The sequence below is a fragment of the Zootoca vivipara genome, chromosome Z2, assembly GCF_965207765.1.
Source record: "Zootoca vivipara chromosome Z2, rZooViv2.hap1.1, whole genome shotgun sequence".
NCBI lineage: Eukaryota > Metazoa > Chordata > Lepidosauria > Squamata > Lacertidae > Zootoca > Zootoca vivipara.
Window position 1 is genome coordinate 40,450,015 of NC_142585.1, and position 27,007 is coordinate 40,477,021.

General features: G+C 42.3%; 1 protein-coding gene across 2 annotated transcripts in view; it reads left to right on the plus strand.

The window, feature by feature from the left end:
- Window positions 1-27,007, plus strand: part of C5 (complement C5) — a 70,193-nt gene that overhangs the window by 32,084 nt on the left and 11,102 nt on the right. For both annotated transcript variants that reach the window (XM_035113409.3, XM_088664953.1), the window contains 16 exons: window positions 150-226; window positions 1,411-1,550; window positions 3,821-4,048; window positions 4,688-4,748; window positions 6,747-6,836; window positions 10,901-11,113; window positions 11,726-11,801; window positions 12,736-12,895; window positions 14,959-15,054; window positions 15,991-16,162; window positions 17,401-17,606; window positions 20,234-20,386; window positions 22,256-22,318; window positions 22,875-22,956; window positions 25,158-25,230; window positions 26,334-26,436. In XM_035113409.3, the coding sequence (XP_034969300.3) occupies window positions 150-226; window positions 1,411-1,550; window positions 3,821-4,048; window positions 4,688-4,748; window positions 6,747-6,836; window positions 10,901-11,113; window positions 11,726-11,801; window positions 12,736-12,895; window positions 14,959-15,054; window positions 15,991-16,162; window positions 17,401-17,606; window positions 20,234-20,386; window positions 22,256-22,318; window positions 22,875-22,956; window positions 25,158-25,230; window positions 26,334-26,436 (1,993 nt within the window). The remainder of the gene's footprint in view (window positions 1-149; window positions 227-1,410; window positions 1,551-3,820; window positions 4,049-4,687; window positions 4,749-6,746; window positions 6,837-10,900; window positions 11,114-11,725; window positions 11,802-12,735; window positions 12,896-14,958; window positions 15,055-15,990; window positions 16,163-17,400; window positions 17,607-20,233; window positions 20,387-22,255; window positions 22,319-22,874; window positions 22,957-25,157; window positions 25,231-26,333; window positions 26,437-27,007) is intronic.

Sequence of the window (27,007 nt, forward strand, 5' to 3'; positions counted from 1 at the left end):
CACCAGCATTTTAGCGCAAATTTCTAATATACACATTTTTGCTATAAGATAATGCATTTTTGTAGTACATTTTAAAAATAATTTTTACTGATACTTGTTAGCTACATTTTTTGATGGGTTTGCATTCCCCCCCCTCTTAATAAATGCAGTTCAAAGGCTCTTCCTGTGACATTGCCAGATTCTATCACCACCTGGGAAATACAAGGAGTTAGCATTTCAGACAAAGGTATGTATAAAATGTCTCATTTTGTTGTAGCCCTTCTTAGTGAGCAAGTGAAATTTTATATGAAAAACGAGACAATTGGAGACCTCTGAGATTCCAGCTTTGCTTAACCAGCTTGTCCAATACACAGAGGAGAATTGGGATGTCTCCCAGGAGGTGTGTGTGTGAGAGAGGGGGGGGGTATGGTGGGAGATTCAGGATGAAAAAAGAAAGTGCTTCTTTGTATTGTGCATAGTTAAAGCATGGAATATTTTGGCACGAGATGGCTGCCAACCCGGACAACTTTAAACCCATCTTCCCCTGCACTGCCTGGTAAGGGCATTAAGATCAGAAAATGGGTTTTATATACTGCTTACATGCCAATATGGCCTTCTAAGTTGTTTGTAACATCAGTGATAAAATCCATACATAATTAAAATTCAAAATAAAGCAATTCCATCAAAGCATCCACGATGTTAACCATCATCACAAGGAATGGATAAACTTCCACATGTTTGACTCATGATTCCATTCTGTTCCATTTCCTACATCAATCTGCAGATTTAAAACAAAAAGCCCTTCCTTCCCTGAAAGCATTTTAATGGTATTTCAATAAACATGATAAGCTATTCTGTTAGCACTAACCATATTGCTCACCCATATGTATAAAGTGCATCAGTAGTTTTAAAAAAAGCATTATTAAATGCTATTAAATACCGACTGGTTAATTAATTACTAAATACAGTGGAACCTCGGTTTATGAACACCTCGGTTTATGAATTTTTGGTTTATGAACGCCGCGGACCCATCTGGAACGGATTAATTGACTTTCCATTACTTTTAATGGGAAAGTTCGCTTCAGTTTATGAATGCTTCAGTTTATGAACAGACTTCCGGAACCAATTACACCCATGTTTCAGTTTATGAACGCTTCAGTTTAAGTATTGCGTGGACCCGTCTGGATCGGATTAATCCACTTTCCATTACTTTCAATGGGAAAGTTCGCTTCAGTTTATGAACGGTTACTCCGTGGACCGTCTGGAACGGATTAATCCACTTTCTATTACTTTCAATGGGAAAGTTCGCTTCAGTTTATGAACGCTTCAGTTTATGAACAGACTTCCGGAACCAATTGTGTTCATAAACCGAGGTACCACTGTACTACTTACAAATGATGTTGTTTGTTTGCTTGTTTGATTTTCACACAGGTATCTGTGTTGCTGATGCACTTCAGGTGCAGGTAATGAAAAATGTCTTCATAGATGTGCATATTCCCTACTCTGTTGTCCGTGGGGAACAAATAGAATTGAGAGGATCTGTTTACAATTACAAAGGTTCCAGAACCAGGGTAAGGCTCTGACAGAAAATGTTGCTAACAGTTAGGGATGGGGAAAATGTTGGATTCAGTTCACATAAAAAAAAAATCTATCAGATTCACACTTTCCAAAACAATATCAGAACCCAAGCATAGCCATCCTCTGAAATTCACACTTATCTCAATTTTATGATATGGTTCTCCAACCAATGTTTGGTTAAAAACTGCACATAAAAATTTAAAGTATGCATTTAAATGTATACATTACTGAAAATAACATGTAAAAATGCATTTTTTGCAAGCAATTTCTCTTAATACATTACAAAACTGCATTAATACATTACAAAACTCTTAATACATTTCAAAACTGCTTACAAAAAAGTGCTTATGAATTTGCACTAAAATGCTGAGTAATTTTCATTAGGTTTTTTTTTAAAAAAAGAAGATTCCTGCAGAAATGTGGAGAACTAAATTTAATATTGGAGAAATGAGAAACTAGAGCATATTGTTCCCTGTAAGTGATGAGACTTAACACCGGAAGAGCGAGTGAAACAAAATTTCGCAACAGTTCAAAAATTACCAAAATTTCAATGGTTCCATTGAGATTATGAATGCAAAATTTCTATTTTAAAAACCACTTTATAATATAAATCCCTGTGTGTGCCTGTAGCACATCCAATAAGTCTCAGTAAGTAGCCTCACAAAACTCTGTAATGTGTGTGAGAGAGCTTGCTCTTCCTGCTTAGCTGCTATTTACACCGGGTCGTTCTCTGCTATGTTGAATACTGTTATAAGCAAAAATCTGCCCTTATTGCCTTATGGGGTACACAAGAGCCCTTATTGGGTTCTCCATCAGTCGGAGAATATAACAGAGGCCAACCAGAGAATTTTGAGAAGCAAAGCCTTTATTTTTGCTGTTGCAACAGGACCCTTCCCCTCATGCAGGAGAACAAGGAAGGAACCCCAAACAAAGGTGTCCTGTCCTTAAAAAGAAATTTGAAATTGGTTTCCGCCCACCCCCCCAGAAGCATCACCCATACGTCACAGAAGGGGTGTAGCCCAAGACCACCCTCCCTAAATTCATCATAGATACATCATGAAAGGGGAGGTCTGGTGGCAGTAATCTGAGCATCCTGGATCCTGCCCCCTGCCCCCAAAACCTAAACAAGTAAAAAAAGAGAGATATTTACATTTCCCTGTTCCCCAGCCAAGTTAATCACACCCTTTTGTCTGGCACTCAGATATCAGGATGCCAGGGATAATCACTTTAATTCCTGAGACAATAGGAAGGTTTTTCCCACTCCCCTTCTTCCTTGCAGAGGAACACCTGGTCAGAGAGAGTCAAAATGGTGTCAGTCAGGCCTGTCTTCCTGTGCTGCTTCAGACATGTGCCTGTACATTCATGTACATGTTTATGAACAATTATTATATATATAACCTTAAAATTCTTACAACAATACATTCACTGAAACATGTCCACATTTCACCAGATGCCAGAACTGCGCATCCACTTTCCTTTCCATTCTGAATCAGAGAAGAGGTGCATAGCTGCCAAGTTTTCCCTTTTCTCGTGAGGAAGCCTATTAGGCATAATGGAATTTCCCTTAAAAAAAGGGAGAGCTTGGCAGCTATGAAGAGGTGTGAACACTAGAACTGTCATAACTCTAGAACTAGGCAACATCCAATAAAGCTTAATGTTGGAAGATTCAGGGCAAACGAAAGAAAATACCGCTTTGCACATGCTTGTAAGCCAGTGTTTCTCAACCTTTTTTGGGCCAAGGCACACTTGTTCCATGAAAAAAATCACGAGGCACACCACCATTAAAAAAGTTAAAAAATTTAACTCTGTGCCGCCCTATATTGACTATATAATTATGACTGTAAGAAACACTTGCCAATTGCTGTGTTGGTTGCAATCTCCTGTAATAAGGCTTCACAAGCCACTGATTTCTCTGCCAGCACAATCCTTTGCTCAGCAAGTTTCAGGTTGAGCTCATCCAGCCAGCTTCTTTAAGTTTGTCTAAAACCACCCTCCCGTGGTGGTGGCTGTTGAGAGCTGTGCTCGCCCCGCGTCGTGACCCGGCCAGCTTCCTTTCCGGCGGGTCAGTGTTTACTATTGGCGGCCGCCAGGCACGTGACAATGCAAATCGCCCTTCTCGTCGCCGCACGTCGCGGCACACCAGCCAGCGTCTCGCGGCACACTAGTGTGCCGCGGAACAGCGGTTGAGAAACGCTGTTGTAAGCTACATGTTACTGAGTCACTGATGGAAACCTCTTCTAACCCTTTTTGGCACATGCTTTAGTATTGCACTAAGGTATCTGTGGGTGAAGGCATTTGCCTTTTGGGAGGCTCCAGCACTGGACAGCAAGGTATCCAAGAAACCAGCTGCAGGCGTCGGGAACTCCAGGGATCATCGGTTGCCTTAGCAACATTCAAGATTCTCCCTCTGGAGACAGGCCTCCACACCATCAACTTTACACTGAAGGGTGATTCTGTCAATGAAGTTCTTGTGAGAACATTAAGAGTTGTGGTAAGATCAAGCTATTTTTCTTGAAAAGCCTTCCCACCCCTGCAAATCAGAAATAAATGATTGTTTATAAAATACTCATGATTGTAATCCCTCTCACAACATATTAAAGGGACCAGGGACGAGGAGGGGGGAAAGCAAGCCCAGGATGGCAAGTTCTTAGTTGCAAAATTCAGCAGAATGTAAGCCACATAGCTGGATTTAAGGACAGTGGAAAGGCTGCTACTTCCTCTCCTTCTGGTAACCTCAGCGGTGGGAGGGCATGGTAGCTCTAGGAAAAAACTGAGCTGGAGCTGTATCTGTACCTGGAATGATGGAGGGTGCCTGATTGCCACATCCTTTCCTTCTGGTGGCCTCTCAGTCCCCCTTTGCAGGGAACATTTGTAACTTCTGTTGCACATAACGTTGCTAGTTGTAATTTAATGTTTCACTCCGTTGATTCAGTTTTAAATGAACTGCAGCCCCCACTAGCAGGGACTTCAGTCCCAAAATAAAGTTGTTGGGGTGTTTGTGTGTGTTGCATGTACAACTGTGATATTTTAAAAATTAGTCTTTGCTAGAGATTCTTGGGGTGGGGGAATGAATAAGCAAATGTTCCTTGATAGGACTGCATAATGTTATCTCCTTATTCTTTGGTTTTAGCCTGAAGGGATAAGAAAGGAAATTCACGAAGGTCACACACTGGACCCACAGGGCATTTATGGTATGGCAAATTACCCTTCTTTTCTTTCTTCCATTCAGTTTTCCTGATCCATTCTTTCTCTTTCAGATAAGCGTTCAGATAATGCTCATGTAATTTGCTGTTAGAACAGTCACTTGGGCACTAGTTCTATACACACATACCTGGGAATAAGCACCTTTGATCTCAGAAGAGTCTCCTAAGGAGTAGACATGTATAGGATTGCACTGTATGGATAACACTATTTATTTTGAAAGGTTCACCCTGTATTTGGTCACCTCTTCAGATATAACAAAATTTTTCATGGTTCCTGAGGTCAAGGGGTGGTTTTTTGTCTATATTCGGATACAATTGGATGCCATTTTAAATCAAGGCAGCAGGATGAAACTTTTTAAAATGCATTGATTTCAAAACTGCACTGGTTTTTTTTTTTTATTGGTTTCTTAGACTTCACGAGCAATGCCAGGCAGGACGCTGCTGGTATTTTACAAAGGGAACTAGCATGTGGGTTTTTATTTTTTAAAAAGTCATTGCATAGTGTGTCTCCTGCCTCCCAAACTCTCCTGTGATCCTTTCCTTATAAGCCAGTTCCAATCCTAACTATGTCTATGCAGAAGTGAGATCCATTGAATTAAAATGGAGCTCATTCCCATGTGAAAAAATTCCTTCCAGCAGCACCTTAGAGACCAACTAAGTTTGTCATTGTGTAGAATTATTAAAACAGCAGAGAGCATTATTGGCTGCTCACTCTTCACCTTAGAACAAATCTACACCACCAGGTGCCATAGAAAAGCACTAGACATATCAAGAGATCCAACGCACCCTGGTCACCATTTCTTTCAGCTCCTGCCATCGGGACAGAGATATAGAACTATGCAGGCAAGAACGAGCTGTCTCAGGAACAGTTTCTTCTCTAGAGCGATTTTGGCCTTAAATGGAAAGCCTGGACTTTGATTTCATCTTATTTTATTTGTTATTTGTATTATATTTACTGTTTTTAGTTAGGTTTTGTAATTTTGCATTATGCGGAATGCTTTATCTGAGTGGATGTAGCAACCGAGTAATTTCGTTGTTCCCGCAAGGGGACAATGACAATAAAGATATCTTATCTTATCATTGGTATGAGCTTTCGGGTGCATGCACACTTCTTCAGATCTGAAGAATGACAAACTTAGTTGGTCTCTAAGGTGCTGCTGGAAGGATTTTTTTTATTTTGTTTTGACTACGTCAGACCAACACGGCTACCTACCTGTAACTATTCCCATGTCAGTTAGCATCATTATAGCATTGACATCAGATATGAGCACAGTCAGAAGTAAGGTTGGGTGAATTTGCCAGTTTCGTAATCTAAAGTTCACTTCTCCACATTTCCATGACATTTTGCATTTTTATAAAAGTCCTTATGAAAATTCATCAGAATTTTAGTGCGTGTTTCTCCTAATATACACGTTTTGTATGCAGTTTTACCTAACACATACATTTTTGTGGAGCAATTTTTTTTTCATGACTAGATGCATTTTTAAGTGCACTTTACCTAGCAAAGTATATGCATTTTCCATACACATTGCTTGGTTGGCAAACTGCATTGAAAAGTTCATTTGAATGTGAATTTCAAAGAACAGCTGGGTTTTGGCTCATGCAATTCAGGCATGTACAGCGTTCAAGAGACTGAGATCTACTCCCACTATTTAAAAAACTGGCAGTGATCTACAAAAGTTGTTGAGCTAATAGATCGCAATATACCTGTTGGACATCCCTGATGTAATTGTTTCAGGAAGTCTGATTTATGTAGATTTGGCTTTAAATGTGAATCAAACAAAATTACTCCCCCAGCCTTAGTCTGCAGGTACACCACGGTGTTGAAGATCTAGGTCTGACCATTGCAAATGTGTACCTTTGAAAGGCGGGAAGGAAATGTGAAATAAATAAGGCTAACATAGCACACAGATTATTTAGCTCTAGTAATGGCATATGTAACACAATAAATTTCCATGGTTTCTCCACATGTATTTTCAACAACAGGGACAGTGGAAAGACAGCAGGAATTTCGTTACAGGATACCATCAAACATGGTCCCTAAGACAAAAGTTGAGAGGACTCTGAATATTAAAGGTAAAATGGAGTGGATGGAGCACAGTTATTTCAATCACATTTTTTGCTACTTTTAAGCCTCTAAATATTACAAGCATTTTTAGCCTTGAATCAGATTTCATGTCATGTATTTGTAATGCAGGATAAGCTTATTGGTGGCTGCTGATAATGATGGCAGTCTACTCATATTGGGATTAATGGCAGGATGCCTCTGACAATTCCAGTTGCTGGGGTATATGATTGAGAGATGTCTCTTGCCCTTATGCCCTGGTTGTGGGCTTTGCATAAGCATCTGGCTGGCCACTAGTCCATCAGAATACTGGATTGGTGGCATGATCTAGCAAGCCTTGTCTTATGTTCATATCTCTTCCGAAGACTTCTGTTTAAAAATCCTGCTTCTCTATTGGTGATGATTGAAGCAGTTTATAAGTTGTAACTGTGGTGACTGGTGCCCATTTGGACTGGTAGGGAGTAAGGCAGGGACCCCAACAGTAGGTGGCGATAGAGCCAACGACAAGCAGAGCCAACTAATTCTAGTTTCCTCCCTTTCCTCCTCCCTGCTGAGTTTTACAAGGGCAATCCTGAGAGCAAGAAGTAAAATGCACGAGGAACATCAAACAAATCATAATCTGCTCAAGAGCAATGCTTGTTGAAATATTTATTTACATTTATTAATTAATGACCACAGGGAAGATCCCTCTGAGCATAAAAAGTATCTTATGATGGAAATCAAAAAAAGCTACAAAAAAACGGTCCAACCTGATGCGGCACTGGCAACAACTAATAGAGGCTACCAAGCACAAAAACCCGTCATTATTCTGGAGGCTAGTCACAGGCTACCCAACACAGGAGATAACACACTTATCATCCTGTATAACAGTATCAACCTGGTAGGCACATTTCCACAACCTGTATAGGGAAGCCAACACTCCTCTACTTTCGTTAGATATTTTGGAAGAGCAACTCCAACCATGGCCACCACCTACGATGGAGAACATACACTATTTGATTGCCCAGCTAAAGAATGGAAAGGCGCTAGGTCATGACGACTTTCCACCGGAAGTGTTTAAAATCGACCCGAATTGGTGGGCACCCGTATTAGTGGCCCTCTTCTCTCATATTGACAGAACAACTCAGATCCCAGAGGACTGGGGGCTGTCAATTATTATTCCCATCTATAAAAAATGGCCCAAGAGATGATCCGAACAACTACAGGCCAATAAGTCTTTTGAACATCTTAAGCAAACTTTACACCAGTTATTTGAGTGAGAAGCTGTATACGTGGATAGAATCGGATAATATACTTAACAATGCTCAAGCAGGCTTTAGACAGGGAAGATCAACACTAGACCATTGCCTAACTCTCCAACATCTGGCTGAGAAATACACCTCTCAATTCAACACTCAACTCTTTGCAGCATTTATCGATTTTAAAGCTGCCTTCGATTCGATCCCACGCACCCGCCTCTGGGATAAACTCATTAAATCATCTATAGATCGGTGATTACTGCTTTTAATATTCAAATTATACACTAATACTTACCTGCGAGTAAGATGTAATCGAGAAGGCCTACTCTCGAACCCAATCAAAACAACAAAAGGGGTTAAACAGGGATGTATTCTGGCCCCTCACCTGTTTAATATTTATATTAACTCTCTTATCATCCAGATAGAAGAGGCAGACTCGCATCCCCCCAAATTGACGAACCAAAGGACCCCCATTTTACTCTATGCAGATGATGCGGTCATTCTGTCACAGACCCGTGTTGGCCTACAAAGAGCATTAAACAAACTGGCACAATACTGCCAGGTGGAACAGCTTTTAGTGAACTTTCAAAAAACTAAAATAATGATATTTTCCAATAAAAGGAAAACATTTAGCTGGCAAATAGATAACCAACCTATCGAGCAGGTGACCTGCTTTAAGTACTTGGGTGTAGTCTTCCAATCCTCCAGGAAGAACACGGCGCATGTTAAGCATGCATCCTTGATAGCACAAAGGAGTGCGGCTGCGATTGTAAGATACCATCGCTCAACAGGGGGGGATTATATCCCAGCAGCCCTCAAGTTATTTGCGGCCAAACCACTAGCCCAACTACTGTATGGCGCCCCATTTATGATAACCTCTAAATTGGATGCGTATGAGAAAATCCAATCGGGATTCTTAAGATCTATATTCCTCACGCCCAAATGCGTTCCTAATGCAGCCTTACGATTGGAAGCTGGATTACAGGAAATAGAATCCAAAGTATGGCAATCAGCTCTACTGTACTGGCTAAAAGTGAATAAGACTCCAAATGGCCTTCTCCCCCTAATCTTCACTGATAGATTCCGATCTACATGGGAGCAGACCATCCAAAAGAAATTAGCATCGTATGGACTGCCGGTGGGGTCCACTCTGTCCATGGGATGGGAAAGAGCGAAAAAGCTAATTAAGGAAAGAATTTCGGATATTGATCGACAAAACAACTTAACCCGACTTTCCTTAATACATGGACAACTGTACGAGCATTGATTAAATTATCTAGCTAATTATTTAAAAACGTTAGAAAATCCTAGATATTGGTGGGCCTTCACTAGGGCTCGTTTCAATGCTCTACCCTCGGCGTTGTTAACTGGTAGATATCTCCAGATTCCGGTAGAACAGAGACTATGTCCTTGTGATAACAAGGAGATTGAATCTATAAGTCATGTCCTCCTCCATTGCACATTGTATCGAGACACGAGGAAGGAGTTAATTGATCCCTTGTTAAAAAACTTACCAGGCCGCTCAACAGAAATGCTTACTAGATACCTACTAGCGGATTTTAATCCAGAGTGCACCAAGAATGTAGCTAAATTTTGTTACTATGCGTCAAGACACACCGTGACATCAATCAATAACAGTGATAAAGCCGCCTATTAATTCTCAGCGGATAATAGTTAAAGGGAACTATCCCTCATTAAATTTTAACCCAATTTTAATTTAAAATAGGATTATGAAACAGTATTGTTCAAAGATGATACTCAAGAACTATCTATTTTATGTATTATTGGTTTTCTTTTTTGCTGGTCTATGACCGTAATAAAGATATTATTAATTAATTAATTAATTAATTAATTAATTAAAGGATTTTAAAAACCTGTCACAAGGCAGCAGACGACAGAGTTAATACTATAATATTTCAAAAAGAGCAGTAATAAAGCACATCTAAGCAGGGGCATGAATTAAAAGTGGATTGAAACAAAAGCTTTTAAAAGGTCGGCAGTCTTGAGGAAGAAAAGCACAAGTGAGGAAGGCATAAACAACAAAAGTAACTGCTCCCTCCCTGCCCAGTCAACTTTCTTTCTTTGTTTTAGTTTGGTGCCTTGGCAGAAAAAGCAGTGTATAAATGCAATGAATAAATGAGCAAGCAAGCAAGCAAACAAACAAACACATGATAGAGTCATATATGTTTCCTGCGGAAAGAAAGTCCACAGATACTGGGCCACCACTGTGAAGGCTCTGTATCTGGTATCTAACCTAGGGGACAGGGAACCCTTTTCAGCCTGAGGGCCACATTTCCATGCGTGGAACCTTCTGAGGGCCTTTGGCTAGTGGTGAGCAGGCCCAGAGACAAAAGTGAGTGGAACAACAAATGTAAATTTTAACTTTGAACAGCAGGTTAGTCTCCACACACACTCACAGGTGCCTCTCTTTCCTCTACCCTAGTAAGCAAGAGTTTAAGGACACATTCCAGCCAGGCAAAAACATGATGGGTTCAAACCAGGGCCAGTGAGGTATGTGGCTTGGGAAGAGGGGTGTATGGTCTGGTGAGAGTTCCAAGGGCAAGATAGAGACTTGGAGAGCCTCATTTGGCCCCTGGGCCTGAGGTTCCCCACCCTTGGTGTAATCTAACCTGTTACTCAGAGAATAGGAATAAAGTGAGTGTTAACCGCCTTGTGAAAAGTAGCTAACAGTAGAGCTCTCCTGGGAGGGTGTTCCAGTATCTGGGCCTCACCTCCACAAAGGCCCCGTATTTTATACCAACTCAGCAGCATGGACAATCTCCATCCACCTGCCAACAAAAAGGACAGGATTTCATGGTACCATTTTTCTTTTGCAGGAATTCTTCTAGGTGAAGTGATTAATGTAGCTGTCAGCCCAGAAGGGCTAAATCTTCTTGTCAACCTCCCAAAGGGGAGTGCAGAAACTGAGCTTATGAATGTTGTGCCAATCTTTTATGCATATGACTACCTGGAAAGGACAGACAGCTGGGACATACTTGGCCCAGAGACTATCACTCCAAAAGTTAACCTGAGGAAGAAGCTGAAAGAAGGTAAATTAGTATTCCCTTGTGCTCTTTCAAGGTAAGGTAGACCTGAAGTCCTTGCATGATCACCCTGCATGATCACCAGTGTACCTTGTGATGATAATTTGTTGTTGTTTAGTCGTTTAGTCGTGTCCGACTCTTTGTGACCCCATGGACCATAGCACGCCAGGTACTCCTGTCTTCCACTGCCTCCCGCAGTTTGGTCAAACTCATGTTGGTAGCTTTGAGAACACTGTCCAGCCATCTCATCCTCTGTCGTCCCCTTCTCCTAGTGCCCTCCATCTTTCCCGACATCAGGGTCTTTTCCAGGGAGTCTTCTCTTCTCATGAGGTGGCCCAAAGTATTGTAGCCTCAGCTTCACGATCTCTCCTTCCAGTGAGCACTCAGGGCTGATTTCCTTCAGAATGGATAGGTTTGATCTTCTTGCAGTCCATGGGACTCTCAAGAGTCTCCTCCATCTAGAGGCTAACGATTGGCATAATTGCAGGGTACTTTGGCATCATTGGGATGTTGTTTGCTCTTTCTGGAGATGATAGTCAATGTGAATTATCTCCTAATGTTTGAAGTAGTGGCATGAGTGGAATAAACGTTGAATACGCTGCGTTATGTACCTTCTAGGACTTGTCAGCATCCTGTCATTCCAGAAAAAAGATTTCTCATACAGTATGTGGGAGAATGGGGAGCCCAGTGCCTGGTGAGTTCTCCATAAATAGTAAAAAAATATAGTTCTTATTACAGTATATAGTAGCACAATTTGACACAATGGGTTCTAAGCTTGAGGATCAGGTTTCTGTTTGTGTTTAGATACCGCAGGATCCCATTTTGAATCAAGATGGCAGACTCAACTTTTCAAATCTGCACCAAGTTAGGCATCTCTCAAGATATTGTAAAAGATTTTGCAAGGGGGTTCCTGAAATTAATTTATTATTTATACCCCCGCCCATCTGGCTGGGTTTCCCAAGCCACTCTGGGGAATGAGCAGGCTTCCATCTATGTTTGGATACTATTGGGCACCGTTTTGAATCAAGGTGGCAGACACAATCTTCCAGAGCTGCTCCAGTTGTCACCGAGGGTTGCTGTTGGCTTCTTAGAATTCCCAAGCGACACCAAGCACTTCTTGCTAGTTTGTTTACAGGTAGCAGCAGCCCTCTGCCACCAGCTGCCATCTTTCTACCTTAGGTTCACACCAAACGTTGTGGCACTTCCTACCTCTGGAGCTCCTGGTATAAGCAAAAGAGTGATTCACAGCAGCTGTGGTTATAAGTCCAAAGGGGTGGAAAGGTCACACATTTACAGTGCAATCCTAGACAAGTCTACCAAGAAGTAAGATCCTCTGGGTTCTCTGGACTTGCTCCCTGGTAATTGCATATCGGACAGCTGCCTTAGTGAAGGAATGAAACGTTATTGTTTAAAGCCATAGGCCAGCACAGTGTAAATACAGCAGGCATCAAGTTTGATGCTCAGTCAGAAAACTAACCTTAAATATTTGCCATGGAATACTTTATTTGTACTCTCAGAATTGCAGAACCCAAATGTGTGTGTGCAGGGTGCGGGTAGGAGTTAATTTCAAAATTAGCAGCCAGCTCAGATGTTCCTCAGATTTTGTTTTATTTGGTTGATGGGGGCAGGATGACAGCTTTTGCCTTAAGGATTTTGGGACAAGTGAGCCAGTATGTGGCTGTTGATAAGAATTCTGTGTGCAATTCTCTGACGTGGATGATTGACAACTGTCAAATGGCAGATGGATCTTTCAGGGAGATTTCAAGCTACCAACCCGTAAAACTACAGGTAAGGAAACTGTTTTTTTTTCTTTCTTTCCAGGAATTCATTTTCCAGCTAGCAACTGAGAGAAAGTTATGATTTAGATGTGGCCTTTCTTGTTAGTACAACTCATCCACTATAGGGCTCCCACCATTACCGTGTTTCTCCGAAAATAAGACACCGTCTTATATCTATTTTTCCTTAAAAACAACAACATACTATGCCTTCTTTTCAGGGGATGTCTCCCCCCCCCCTTCTTCTGCAGCCAGCATGGCTTCTGCGCCTATTACTATGTCTTATTTTCAGGGTATGGCTTATATTCCTTGAATGCTTAAAAATCCTGCTATGGCTTATTTTATGGCTACGTCTTATTTTCGGAAAAACAGGGTAGACAGAGATAGGGAAATAGAGGTGAACAAACTTGCCAATTTCAGTTTCTCCAGTTTCTCATTTTTCTAATTCTTATTTTTGCAGTGATTTGCTATTTATTTATTGTTTTACAAAAGACTCGTGAAAATTTCTCAGCATTTTGGTGCAAATCTCACTTCAAGCAGATTTTTGTATGCAGTTTTGGCTAATGCAATGAATTTTTGTATCTTTGCATTTTTGTTTATTATTTTCACCTATATATGCATTTTTATGAACACTTTCTCATAATATATACATTTTTGTACATATTGTTTGGAGAACTGCATTACAAATTCAGATAAGTCTTAATTTTGGATGATGGCTATGTTTCAGTTCTCATATTGTCTCAGAAAGTGCAAATTGGATGGGTTCATCTTTAATTGTGAAATGAATTGCATTTCCATCTCATCCCTACCTATAGGGCAGCAATATAGGGGGGAGCAGCAATTAAGTTTTGTACTACTTTTTTGACCCAAAGCACTGTCACCTTCCATGGGGATTTCTTCCAACAAAACAATAGCAATTTTAAGTTTTAATTATTTGCAGTTCTGAAAATGGCTTTGTTTTAATTTATGCTCAGATTTGTCTTGTGTGTTGCTTTTGTGAGGTATATCATGAAGGCCATTTACTACACACAATTGTAGTAATTGCAGTAGTCCAAGCGAGAGATAACTAGATAACCAATGAAGGCAGTGAAGGTCCTGTGTGAGTGCCTGGAGGCGGTTGGAGGATGGATGGTGGCTAACAGATTGAGGTTGAATCCTGACAAGACAGAAGTACTGTTCGTGGGAGACGGGAGGTGGGCAGGTGTGGAGGATTCCCTGGTTCTGAATGGGGTAACTGTGCCCCTGAAGGACCAGGTGCGCAGCCTGGGAGTCATTTTGGACTCACAGCTGTCCATGGAGGCGCAGGTCAATTCTGTGTCCAGGGCAGCTGTCTATCGGCTCCATCTGGTATGCAGGCTGAGACCTTACCTGCCTACAGACTGTCTAGCCAGAGAGGTGCATGCTCTAGTTATCTCCCGCTTGGACTACTGCAACGCGCTCTACGTGGGGCTACCTTTGAAGGTGACCCGGAAACTACAACTAATCCAGAATGCGGCAGCTAGACTGGTGACTGGGAGCGACCGCCGAGACCATATAACACCGGTCTTGAAAGATCTACATTGTCTCCCAGTATGTTTCCAAGCACAATTCAAAGTGTTGGTGCTGACCTTTAAAGCCCTAAATAACCTCGGTCCAGTATACCTGAAGGAGCGTCTCCACCTCCATCATTCTGCCCGGACACTGAGGTCCAGCACCGAGGGCCTTCTGGTGGTTCCCTCGTTGCGAGAAGCCAAGTTGCAGGGAACTAGGCAGAGGGCCTTCTCGGTAGTGGCGCCTGCCCTGTGGAAAGCCCTCCCAACAGATGTCAAAGAGGAAAACAACTACCAGACTTTCAGAAGCCATCTGAAGGCAGCCCTGTTCAGGGAGGCTTTTAATGTTTAATAGATTATTGTGTTTTATTTTTCTGTTGGAAGCCGCCCAGAGTGGCTGGGGAAACCCAGCCAGATGGGCGGGGTATAAATAATAAATGGTTGTTGTTGTTGTTGTTGTTGTTGTTGTTGTTGTTGTTGTTGTTGTTGTTATCACCACCACCACCATCTGTCTGACTGCATTTTTGTATATGTTGCTTTTTAAAAGGGTACCCTACCTAAGGAACAGAAAGAAAAGACTTTGTATCTCACTGCTTTCTCTCTTATTGGATTTGAAAAATCAATTCATATCTGCCCGTTGCAGGTGCGTATGGTGTGATTACTTCCTTCTTCCCACAGATGGCATTTTTTTACTCCAAGCCAACAGTCAGATTCCAAGAATGCTAGAGATAGCAGGATTTTTAAAGGAAGGGCTGGGGAAGGGCCATAGCTTGGTGGTAGAGCATCAACCTTACGTGCAGAAGGCCCAAGGTTCAATTCTTGATGTTGATAGACAGGGTTGAGAAACCCCAGAGAACTACTACAATATATTGTAGATACTGAGCAACATAGACCAAAGGCCATTGAGGAAGGGTCGTAACTCAGGGGTCTGCTTTGCATTCATAAGGCTCCACGTTCAATCCTTGGCATCTCCAGGTAAGACTGGTAATGCCCCCTGCCTGAAACTCTGGGGAGCCAATGCCAATCAGTGTAGATCAGGCATCCCCAAACTGCAGCCCTCCAGATGTTTTGGGCGGCCTACAACTCCCATGATCCCTAGCTAACAGGACCAGTGGTCGGGGAAGATGGGAATTGTAGTCCAAAACATCTGGAGGGCCAAAGTTTGGGGATGCCTGGTATAGATCACACTGAGCTTGCTGGACCAATGGTCTGATTTAGTCTAAAGCAGTTTCTGTGTTCCTTGAAGTGTTCCTCTGCTTTGGTTCGTTCATGCCCTGGGTAGTTTGATGCTGATGTTTGGTAGCAGAACAGAAAAGCACCAGGCCCATTTACAATACAATGTCTTGTTATGTAATGGTTAGAGTATTATTTACGAAGCTCACTGGGCCAGTCACTATTGCTTAGCCTAACCTACCCCACAGAGTGGTTGTGATGGTAAGATGAGGGTGGGGGGAGAACCATGTATGCTGCTGCCTCCTTCCTGGAGGAAGCTTATTGGAGGAAGCGCATGGTACAAATGTAACCAGAAGCAAGGAAAAAAATAAAACAAAGTAAGAACATTTGGTTCTTGTCTTCACAGAGAATTGAAGATGCAAAAAACAGAGCTAAAGATTACTTGCTGCAAAATTTTCATTCTGTACAAAGCACGTTTTCCTTGGCAATAGCTACTTATGCGCTCACTCTGGCAAGATCCAGGCAGCCTGGCACACGCGCAGCCTACAATGCACTGAAGAGGGAAGCCCTTGTGAAAGGTAAAAACTCAACTAATGTCCGTTTCCCCAACTTATAGCGATTTCCCGTGGTGATGGTGGCACTAGACTTCAGCTGGTGAAAAATGCAGCAGCCAAGAGTTACTTGCTGGGTTTTCATTTAAATCTCATATAACCCGTTTTAAAACAGCTGTGCTGGTTGTCAGCTTGTTTCCAAGCCTAATTCAAGGTGCCCACATTAGTGTTTAAAGCCCTTAAATGATTCTGATCTCAATCAAATACAGTGGGACCTCGACTTATGAGCTCCTTGACATCCGATGTTTTCGACTTATGAGCGGGGAAAGTGGCCGCGCGCTTACAATTTTTTTGACATCTGAACGGAAAACCCGTTCACAGCTAGATGTGGTTTCCTTGACTTTTTCCATTTCCAATGCATTCTTATGGGAAACTGCTTTTCCTATGGGAAACTCAACTTACAAAGTTTTCGACCTACGAGTGTGCATTCGGAACAGATTAAATTCGTAAGTCGAGGTCCCACTGTATCTGAAAGGCAGCCTCCTTCTCTACAGACTCCTTGGGTGTTGAGAGCATCAGAGGGTGCCCTCTTGGTGGTTCCAGCACCTTCAGAAGTATGGGAAATGATTACCAAGGAGAGGACTTTTTCTGTGGCAGCCCCTAAGTTATTGAACTCTATCCCCACAGAGGTGTGTCTGGCACCTTCACTATCCAGTTTTCACCTAACGTTGAAGGTGCACCTCTTTTCACACTGTCCTTTGACACTTTTCAATGTTGCTTTGTATGCAGAAGGTTCCAGGTTCAATCCCCGCCATCTCCAGCAAGGGCTGGGAATATCCCCTCCTTGAAACCCCAGAGTGCCCTTGCTAGTCAGTGCACACAATACTGGATTAAAATTGATCAGTTGGTATAAAGCAGCTTCCTATGTCTGTATGGAAGGCAGTCTCTAAATGTAAATACAGTAAGCCAACAACTTGGACACATTTAACTTGTGCACATTCAGCTGGGGGGGGGGGGTTAAGGGGCGGCAAGGGAGTAGGATTCCAGGAAAAATGACTTTGGTAATCCCCCCCACCATTGAACCCAATGGGTTTTAACTATACACAATTTGGCTTTAGAAGTAATCCCTGGAATGTTACTCCTCGATAAATTGTGGGCTTACTGTAATACATATGTACATATATCCAGGTGACTTTTTTTCTGGCACCTTCCCTTACTCTGCCCCTCCCTGCTGTGACTTATCTTCATCAGCCTTCCTTTAATAGCAGGCCCACCTTTGTATCGCTATTGGAAAGAAACCCTCAACAAATTAGATCCAAACGCTCCGTCAGAGAACACTGCCAGGATGGTTGAAACCACAGCTTATGCCTTGCTTGCCACTCTACTGCAAGGAGACCAAAACTACGCTACTCCAATCATCAGGTGGTTGTCGGAACAGCAGAGATATGGCGGTGGATTTTACTCCACACAGGTACTTCTCTGCAAATAAATAAATAAATCCCCCAACACGGGGTGGTCATTATTCAAAGAACTGCCTTCTTCCATGAATCTGCAAACCATTTATGAATGTCGTTGGGGGCCTTGCACCAAGCCCTTTTGCCTTCAGTAGCACAACTGGTTTGTGAAGGAAGTCCTTCTTCACACAGAGCATGGTTAAACTATGGAGCCCACTCCCACAGGAGGCAGTGATGGCCACGAGTGTAGGTGGCTTTAAAAGAGGATTGGACAAATTATTGAAGGAGAAAGCTATCAGTGGCTACTAAACATGATGGTTAGGCTCTGCTTCCATGGTTAGACGCAATAATGCTCCTGAACACCAGTTGCTGGAAACCACAGTAGAAGGAGAGTGCTGTTGTGCTCAGGACCTGCTTGCAGGTTTCCCACAAGCATTTGGTTGGCCACTGTGAAAATTAGAGGCTGGACTAGATGACCCAAGGAGATGATCCAAGGAGATGATCTTATGTTCATATGTGTTTTCGGTAGCAGCGCCAAGACTGTGGTGTGCTGCATTACATTTCAGCCAGAATATATATATAAAATTGTCCAGTAGCACCTTAAAGGTAAAGGTAAAGGGACCCCTGACCATTAGGTCCAGTCATGACTGACTCTGGGGTTGCGGCACTCACCTTGTGTTTTTGGCCGAGGGAGCTGGCGTACAGCTTCCAGGTCATGTGGCTAGCATGACTAAGCCGCTTCTGGCGAACCAGCGCAGCGCACGGAAATGCCGTTTACTTTCCCGCCCGAGCGGTACCTATTTATCTACTTGCACTTTGACGTGTTTTCGAACTGCTAGGTGGGCAGGAGCAGGGACCGAGCAATGGGAGTTCAACCCGTTGCGGGGATTCAAACCGCTGACCTTCTAATTGGCAAGCCCTAGGCTCTGTGGTTTAACCCACAGCACCACCCGTGTCCCACCTTAGAGTAGCACCTTAGAGACCAACTAAGTTTATTCTTGGCATAAGCTTTTGTGTGCATGCACACTTCTTCAGATACCCGAAGAAGGGTGCATACACATGAAAAAGTATCTGAAGAAGTGTGCATGCACACAAAAGCTTATGCCAAGAATAAACTTAGTTGGTCTCTAAGGTGCTACTGGACAATTTTTTCATATATTTTGACTGTGTCAGAGTAACATGGCTACCTACCTAAATCTTTTCAGCCAGAGATGGGGAAACTTAGGGCCCTCCAGACATTGCTTCAACTCCCATCTTCCCTAAGCTTTGGCCATGCTAGATAGGGATGAACACCCTTCTTCTGCCCAGGGTTGATCCCAGGCTGCCCCCATCTGAGCCCAGCAACATCTGGAAGGCTACACATTCCCTACTTCTGCCTTGGACACTAGTACTTGAATGTGGGCAGCCCAGCTGTGGTGAAGATCACCATGTGAGCTTGGGCAAACCAAAATGATCTCCCAAACTCAGCCCCATTTTTATTTTCCATGTGAAAAGAACACTCATAGTGACCTACTTTTCAGGATTGCTGTAATCACTGCTGAGATAATATATGGATAGCATTCCAAATGTCCCTTTCCAAACACCCTTATGGTCGGTTTCATTGTGTATGCATATCGTGTATGGTATCTACAACTTGTTCTTAAAAAGAACAGAAAAGATGTGAGGTGTGGGAAAGACCCTTCTCCCCCTGTGACCCTCCTACACCTGGACCAGATGTACAAGTAGCCTGATGGATTATAAAATATCCTACAGACATTCTTTTTATCATGCATTCATAATGATTTGTCTTTATGATGGTATTGGGAGATGTTATATGCAAACCCACATTGTGCTTGAAAAAAATTGGGGCAGACATAGATTTTTGTTCCCTATCATTCCCCCATCCTTCAGCTTCCTGCTAAAACCCTCCTTCCTGTTGCAGTTTATTATGTTCTACTTTTGTTACGCTTTAGTGCATGGGTAGGCAAACTAAGGCCCAGGGCCGACCCTATCGCCTTCTAAATCCGGCTCGCGGACGGTCTGGGAATCAGCGTGTTTTTACATGAGTAGAATGTGTGCTTTTCTTTAAAATGCATCTCTGGGTTATTAGTAGGGCATAGGAATTCATTCACCCCCCCCCCCAATATAGTCTGGCCTCCCACAAGGTCTGAGGGATAGCGGACTGGCCCCCTGCTGAACAAGTTTGCTTATCCCTGCTTTAGGGCAAGAATTATTCTATAAGCAGTAATAACATTGGGACATTGGGACAGCATCACAGAACTACTAATAAAGTGGAAGAATGTGTGGACAGTCTGGTATAAATCCATGGCTAGTGCTTAAATTAATGGCACGTTGCAGACTACTTCCATGAAACCCCACCACCTACCTGGAGGGGCCCAAAGACAGCTTTCCTATTATCCCATGCAATTGTCTGGCTAAAAATGCCTTGTGCTCCTGAGCTTTTAATGAACAATAAGTGTTTATAGTTTTGCTGATTTTTCACATTGTGTTGCTGTTTCCTCCTTGTTAGTATGGTAGCACTGTGCTGTTTTTAATCGTATGTCGCTGCAGGAATATTTTGAAAGGCAGGACATAAATGTATTAGTTAAATAAAACCTGGCTATGGCTCAGCTCCTAATTCCTAACCCCTTGCTGTATTTGACAGGACACAATCACTGCTCTTGAAGCCCTGACCGAATATTCTATCCTCATTAAGCGGATGACACTGTTCATGAACGTCAAAGTGGCCTACAAAAACCATGGGGATTTTCATCAGTACAGGCTTACAAAAAACAATTATGTTGGCAAGTCTGTGGAAGTAAGTGTATGAATCATAAATAACAAATAACCAGGACCCAAGGTACTTGCAAGAACCAGCCTGTGGTAATCTGTGGCTGTCCATGGTCTAGGAACAGCTAGCCTTCCTTTTAGAAAATGCCATAACATGTGTTTTCCACTGGTTAATAGTTAGATGCTATTTTCTACAGTAACCAGCAATTACAATGAGCAGTCATCTTAAGTCCTGACTCTGGAAGATTTATTTATTTCATAAAATTTATATACCACTTAATTGTAAAGAAAAACCTAAGGCAATTTACAAATCAAATAAAACAATAACATTGCCTATTGTTACTAGATCATATTAATAGATGGCTGTTTAACAACAGCTATTTAAAACTTTCAAATAATAATTAAAATCAGTGATGCTAAAAAAACACACAGATTAAAATACAGTACTTGTAAATATTCTTCATATCTTGTTAGGCTGGTGTTGGGCGATCTGCGGGTGAAGCTGCCCCCACGGCCCTGGGGGGGGGAGGGTTGAAAGGATGATTACTCCCATCTCAAACTCAAAATATCCTGTGCGAAACGGCTCAGCTGTAATCAACAGCCTCTGCCATGGCAAGCCAAATCGGAAGTCAGAATTGACACTTCTACAGGTGCCACATAATACCCGTTCCACATTTATAAGAACTTGATTGTTTTGTTATGGCAGCACCTGCACTTTGGAACTCCCTGCAACATTCTCCTTTAGACAAGCCTACCCAGATGCTTAGATAGTTGAGGTAATTTAAATCTGCTTTAGTATTTTAACTTTTGTGTGTTTTTAAGTAGGGTTGTAAATTTCTCTCAGGGTTATTGTTTTATCTTTTTGTGAACCTCTTTCAGTTTGTTTGTTGATGGTTTTCTTTACAATCAAGTGGCATATAAATTTTACGAAATAAATAAAAATGTTAGTCCTGCTCAGAGTAGACCCATTGAAGCTGATGGGCATTACTAATTCGGCTGCATTAATTTCAGCTGGTCTCTCTGAGTAGAATTTAGTTGGATACAGTACTGCAATTTGTACTTTCTTTAATGGTTGGCTGACTGTAATAGATGTTTGGCCAGATTTTAATTTTTTAAAAAATGGCTTTGAAATGCCTTTTGAATCACCATCTCTTCTATTTCCAATGTTAAAATGGTGCATTGGACTGGGGGAGAAATTTGGTTCAGTTTGCATTTAAAGGCAATTATTATTATTATTATTATTATTATTATTATTATTATTATTATTATATTATACCCCGCCCATCTGGCTGGGTTTCCCCAGCCACTCTGGGCAGCTTCCAACAGGAGTATTAAAATACAATAATCTATTAAACATTAAAAGCTTCCCTAAACAGGTCTGCCTACAGATGTCCTCTAAAAGTCTGGTAGGCAAGCCTACCTAATTTGCACTTTCTGAAAATGCATGATCTGAAGCCTGGCCAAATGCATGTACTGGGATCAAGTATGCATAAAAATGGCATATATTAGTTCAATGCCTTTTTGTATGTTATTTTATAGCCATACCTCATGTTGCGTCTTTTCAGCCTGCTCAGCATGCATGCTCAGAAGCGTTCTGCGCGCTTTGCGCATGCGCAGAAGCGCCGCTCTGGTAGTGGACTTTTCGGGGTGCGAACGGCACCCTGGAACGGATCTTGTCCACAACCAGAGGTACCACTGAATTTTGGAAAACTGCTTTGCAAATTTGTGTGGATATTAGGCAGAACCAGATACAAATATGTGTCTGTTAGAAGTAATTTGGATTAAAATTTGCTGATGAATTATCATGAGGACTTTTTTTTAAAGCCCACAAACTGAATGAGGATCTAATTTACACTAACATCACTTTCTGCATTTTATTTTTATTTTACGTATCCAGGCTCCCTTGAATGATGACTTACAGGTTCGCACAGGCAGTAACACCGGCTTAGCAACAGTGAATGTACGTGAATTAAGCATTTTTGGGTCACTTCCAGATGACCTGTTTGCTGAGCACTCATCCTGATTTGTTTGCAGGGAGAATAGATGACATTGGCTATTTAATGAACACGTGTTCCGATTTGTTTTGGGTGGGGGAGGTTAGATTACCATGTGCCAAATCATGTGTAATCCCAAATTTCCCAGTCTTGTTGAAAAAAGCCTGATATTTTGGAGGAAGTAGGTTTGTGATGGAAGGCCTCTCACTCAACTGCAATTGTGAAACGTGAATTTGCTGTTAATTTATTTGAACCCCATCTGAAAACAATGAGAGTCTGGAAGCACCTATAGAAAGTGGGCTCCAGAGAGCAACCTATTGGACCTAAATAAATGAACTGAATTTATTGAGGTAAGACTCTCTTTTATGAATAGATTGCCTTAGAAGTTCACTCTTCATCAGGTCTGAGGTTTTCACACAAATTATGGATAGATTCTTGGATGCCAAATACTTGGCTGGTGAGTTCAAACTCTCTTAAAATGTAATTTGAGTTCTGTTTTGTTTTTAATTTGGACCTGTACAGGTGAGGAGCGTATATTATAAGATCAGCACCTCTGAAGATATTTGTAACTTTGAGCTGAAGATTGCTATCAAGTCACCATCTGGTGAGAAAGTAATAATTTCTGTTTTAAAGTATTTTGGATTATGCTTTTCTCATAAGCTACCCGGACAACTTTTGTGTATAAGCATCATAAATAAATGAAGGTACGGGGGAAATAAAATAATTCATGAAGAGACAGGAGACATTTCAGAGTTTAGACCTGGTAGCCCCATACTTTAAGGTGGTTGGTTGCAGGCAAGTCCTTCTGAATTTTGAATTGAATTTTAAAATTTGTATCTCACCCTTTATCTGAAGATCTTAGGGTGGTTCTTCTGTACTCTTTCATCAAACTGGGAAGAAGAGGGGATTTTGCTACAAGCATCTTTTCTCATGCTGCTTGCATGAAAAAGTTCTTTTTTCTTATTCAGGCTATTTCTATATGGCTTTATATGTAGAAATGTATATGAGCAGTGTGCAGAAAGCTAAGAAACTATGATGTTACAAAAATACACAATAAAGCCATTAATACAAATTATGTAATTAATAGGTACAGATAGCATTTCTGTCTTCCTTTAACACACCTCTCCACCCAACATCTCTCCGCCATCCACCTTGGCTCCCACCCATGGTCCAAAGAAACTCACCGATCACCCATTCCAAAATCTCACAACAAGAAAGCTTCCCATATTCTGCTGACATCACCCTAGTCTCTCCCTATAGGTTTGCTTTTATGGGCACGCACCAAGGCAGAAGGTGCTTCCTCAAGCTGCCCACAGCTGTGTCCCATTCAGCACATACATGCCACACACCCACTCCCAGGATGTGGCAGTGTTGGCTGAGTGAATTTCTCAAGGACTCCAAGATATGGTAAATCTGGCACCCATCTGCTCACCTTTCTCTGGTCTCTGCACACCTCTCCTGTTCTAGGAGCTGTACCTACCTCAACTTCTTCTGCCAATCTGTTGACTGTATAGAAGCCTATTCCTAATTTGCCAGTGATCTCCTGTCCCTAATTTGAAATTTAGGAAGTGTGTGTGTGTGTGTGGGAAAAATAATATTCCTATAGCACTTCCTTTTAAAAATGGGATTTGGTGTCCTGAGCTCTGCATTGGAGGAGTATACTGTATTTGTGTTCAAATGCCATAAATCAAGGCAAGGAAACCTAAGGTCCCAGGGCTAAATGCAGCCCACTAGGCCTCTCAGCCTGGTCCTTGAGACTCTCTCCAGGTCACAAACCCCCATCACCAGCCTTGCTTCACACCTTTATTGAGGTGGTTGGACTCGATAACCCTCAGGGTCCAGCCCAACACTACAATTCTAAGATTATATTCTGTGAATCTACGAGTGTTTTTGCCAGGTTTGAAGGTGTCCTTGAATTCTGATAACTCTTTCTGCTTGCCTGAATGGAGGTGTGTGAATATGTGTAGAACATACCCTAATGTGCAAAAGTAAAATTTTATATTTGTTGTTCCATGCACTTTTGCCTTGGCCTTCCACCTAGCATGGCTATGTGGCCCCCAAAATGTTGTCCAGATAGGAATGTGGCCCTCAGCATGTAAAGGGTTTCCCCACACCTGCCTGAGTGATGAGCACCTTCTGAAATCCTGGTTTGAACTGCAGGGCTATATTATTATTATTATTATTATTATTATTATTATTATTATTATTATTATTATTAAATAATAGTAATAATTTATTATTTATACCCTGCCCTACTGGCTGGGTTTCCCCAGCCACTCTGGGCGGCTTCCAACAAAATATTAAAATACAATAGTCTGTTAAACATTAAAAGCTTCCCTAAACAGGGCTGCCTTCAGATGTCTTCTAAAAGTCAGATAGTTGTTTATTTCCTTGACATCTGATGGGAGGGTGTTCCACAGGGTGGGTGTCACCCTGCCCTCTGCCTGGTTCCCTGTAACTTGGCTTCTCGCAACGAGGAAACCTCCAGAAGGCCCTCGGCGCTGGACCTCAGTGTCCGGGCAGAACGATGGGGGTGGAGACGCTCCTTCAGGTATACTGGGCCGAGGCCGTTTAGGGCTTTAAAGGTCAGCACCAACACTTTGAATTGTGCTCGGAAACGTACTGAGAGCCAATGTATTATTATCATCATCATCATTAAAAAGCTCAGATTTTGGAACTAATTAGTTTCCTCCAGTTGAGTGTACAGAACCGGGACTCAGGGTTTTTGTAACCATTTAGGAATCTGTGTACCGGACAATGGGTTTGGAAAGCCTGGGTAAACACTTCCTGCTGTTGCATTTGCAGAAATGAATATCGACGGGAGGGGCTCTTCTTCCAGCTACTTGGATGAAACAAAGCACTTGACGGCCTGTGCAAAGTAAGTCCAGATGAGCCAAGAGAGAGCCTGTCGCTCTGTGTGCCAGTTGTCAGAAATGCCAGGCTAGGCTGGTTGGGAAACAAGTGCCTTATTTTGGATTTTTTTTACCGGTATGTACTTCGCAGTGCGACCCTCTGAGCTGGTTATACATCTTGGCCGTGAGTCCTGGAAGACCTGATCCTTTCCTTGCAGGCCTTTTCCCACCTTGCCTGGGAGGGAGAGGCACTGACTGACTCCAGCTGAACAGACTCTTGTGGAAGCGGGCTGTTGCTGTTATTGATATTGCTTTTTTTGTATCTTTATTTTAGAGGTTATGGTTTATGTGAAAATGTTTGATGTGGCTGTGGTGTGTGGTGAAATAGTGAGTGGAGTCAAGAATGCAACAGGAATTGGAGAGATGAAAAGATGGATTAATTATAATGCTGGTGGTCAGAATAGCTGTTACAGAAGGGTTAGGGATATTATAGAATCATAGAGTTGGAAGAGACCACAAGGGCCATCCAGTCCAACCCCCTGCCAAGCAGCAAACACCATCAAAGCATTCTTGACATATGGCTGTCAAGCCTCTGCTTAAAGACCTCCAAAGAAGGAGACTCCACCACACTCCTTGGCAGCAAATTCCACTGCCGAACAGCTCTTACTGTCAGGAAGTTCTTCCTAATGTTGAGGTGGAATCTTCTTTCTTGAAGTTTGAATCTATTGCTCCGTGTCCGCTTCTCTGGAGCAGCAGAAAACAATCTTTCTCCCTCTTCCATATGACATCCTTTCATATATTTGAACATGGCTATCATATCACCCCTTAACCTTCTCTTCTCCAGGCTAAACATACCCAGCTCCCTAAGCCGTTCCTCATAAGGCATCGTTTCCAGGCCTTTGACCATTTTGGTTGCCCATTAGATCGATCCAATTTTTCCCCCAATCTTATATGATTGCTTATTCTGGTTTTCATTTTCCATTTAAGGGGGTGTATTCAATGGAAGGGATAGCTGGTATTCAGAGGCATATTAGTAATAAATAGGTAGAGGATGCATGTTGGAACTAATGTGGGAGAAGATTATTCTCTTTATGGAATCAGGGTCTTGTTCTGCTTTCACCCTGTGTAGGTACAAGCCTAGCAGAGGAGAGCCCCAGTCTGCCTCCTCCCATGCTGTGATGGATATATCTCTTATCAGTGGATTGGAAGCAAACACAGAAGACTTAACTATTGTAAGTAATAATAATAATAATTTATTATTTATACCCCGCCCATCTGGCTGGGTTTCCCCAGCCACTCTGGGCGGCTTCCAACAGAATCAAGTAAGGTGGTCACCCCTGTTAAATAAATAACAACATCAGAACAGCTCTGCTGGATCAGGCCAAAGGCCCGCCTGGTCCAGCACTCTGTTCTCACAACAGCAAACCAGATGTCCCAGTGTAAAGTCCGCAAGCAGGAGCTGAGCTCTCTCCCCACTTGTGATTCCTAGCAACTATGACTCTGACTCTGGAGGGAGAACATGGCCGGCGTGGCTGGTAGCTATGCAGTCCTATGCACCATGTTGTCCTAGGGCATTGTGAAAAATTTAAAATGGCACCATGTTGTCACTTTCCACTGCCACCGGGTAACCCCAAGTCTGGGGATCCTCCAGTGTAAGAGGCGGCCCATCAGGGGACCTCTTGACAAGGCCTCCCTCAAACTGAAACCAGCCTAGTTCAGGTTAGATACCAGTTTAACATGCAACCCATTTCCACTTGCACCATCATAGCCTATTTTTACGGCTTTCTGCTATAGATTCGGTGC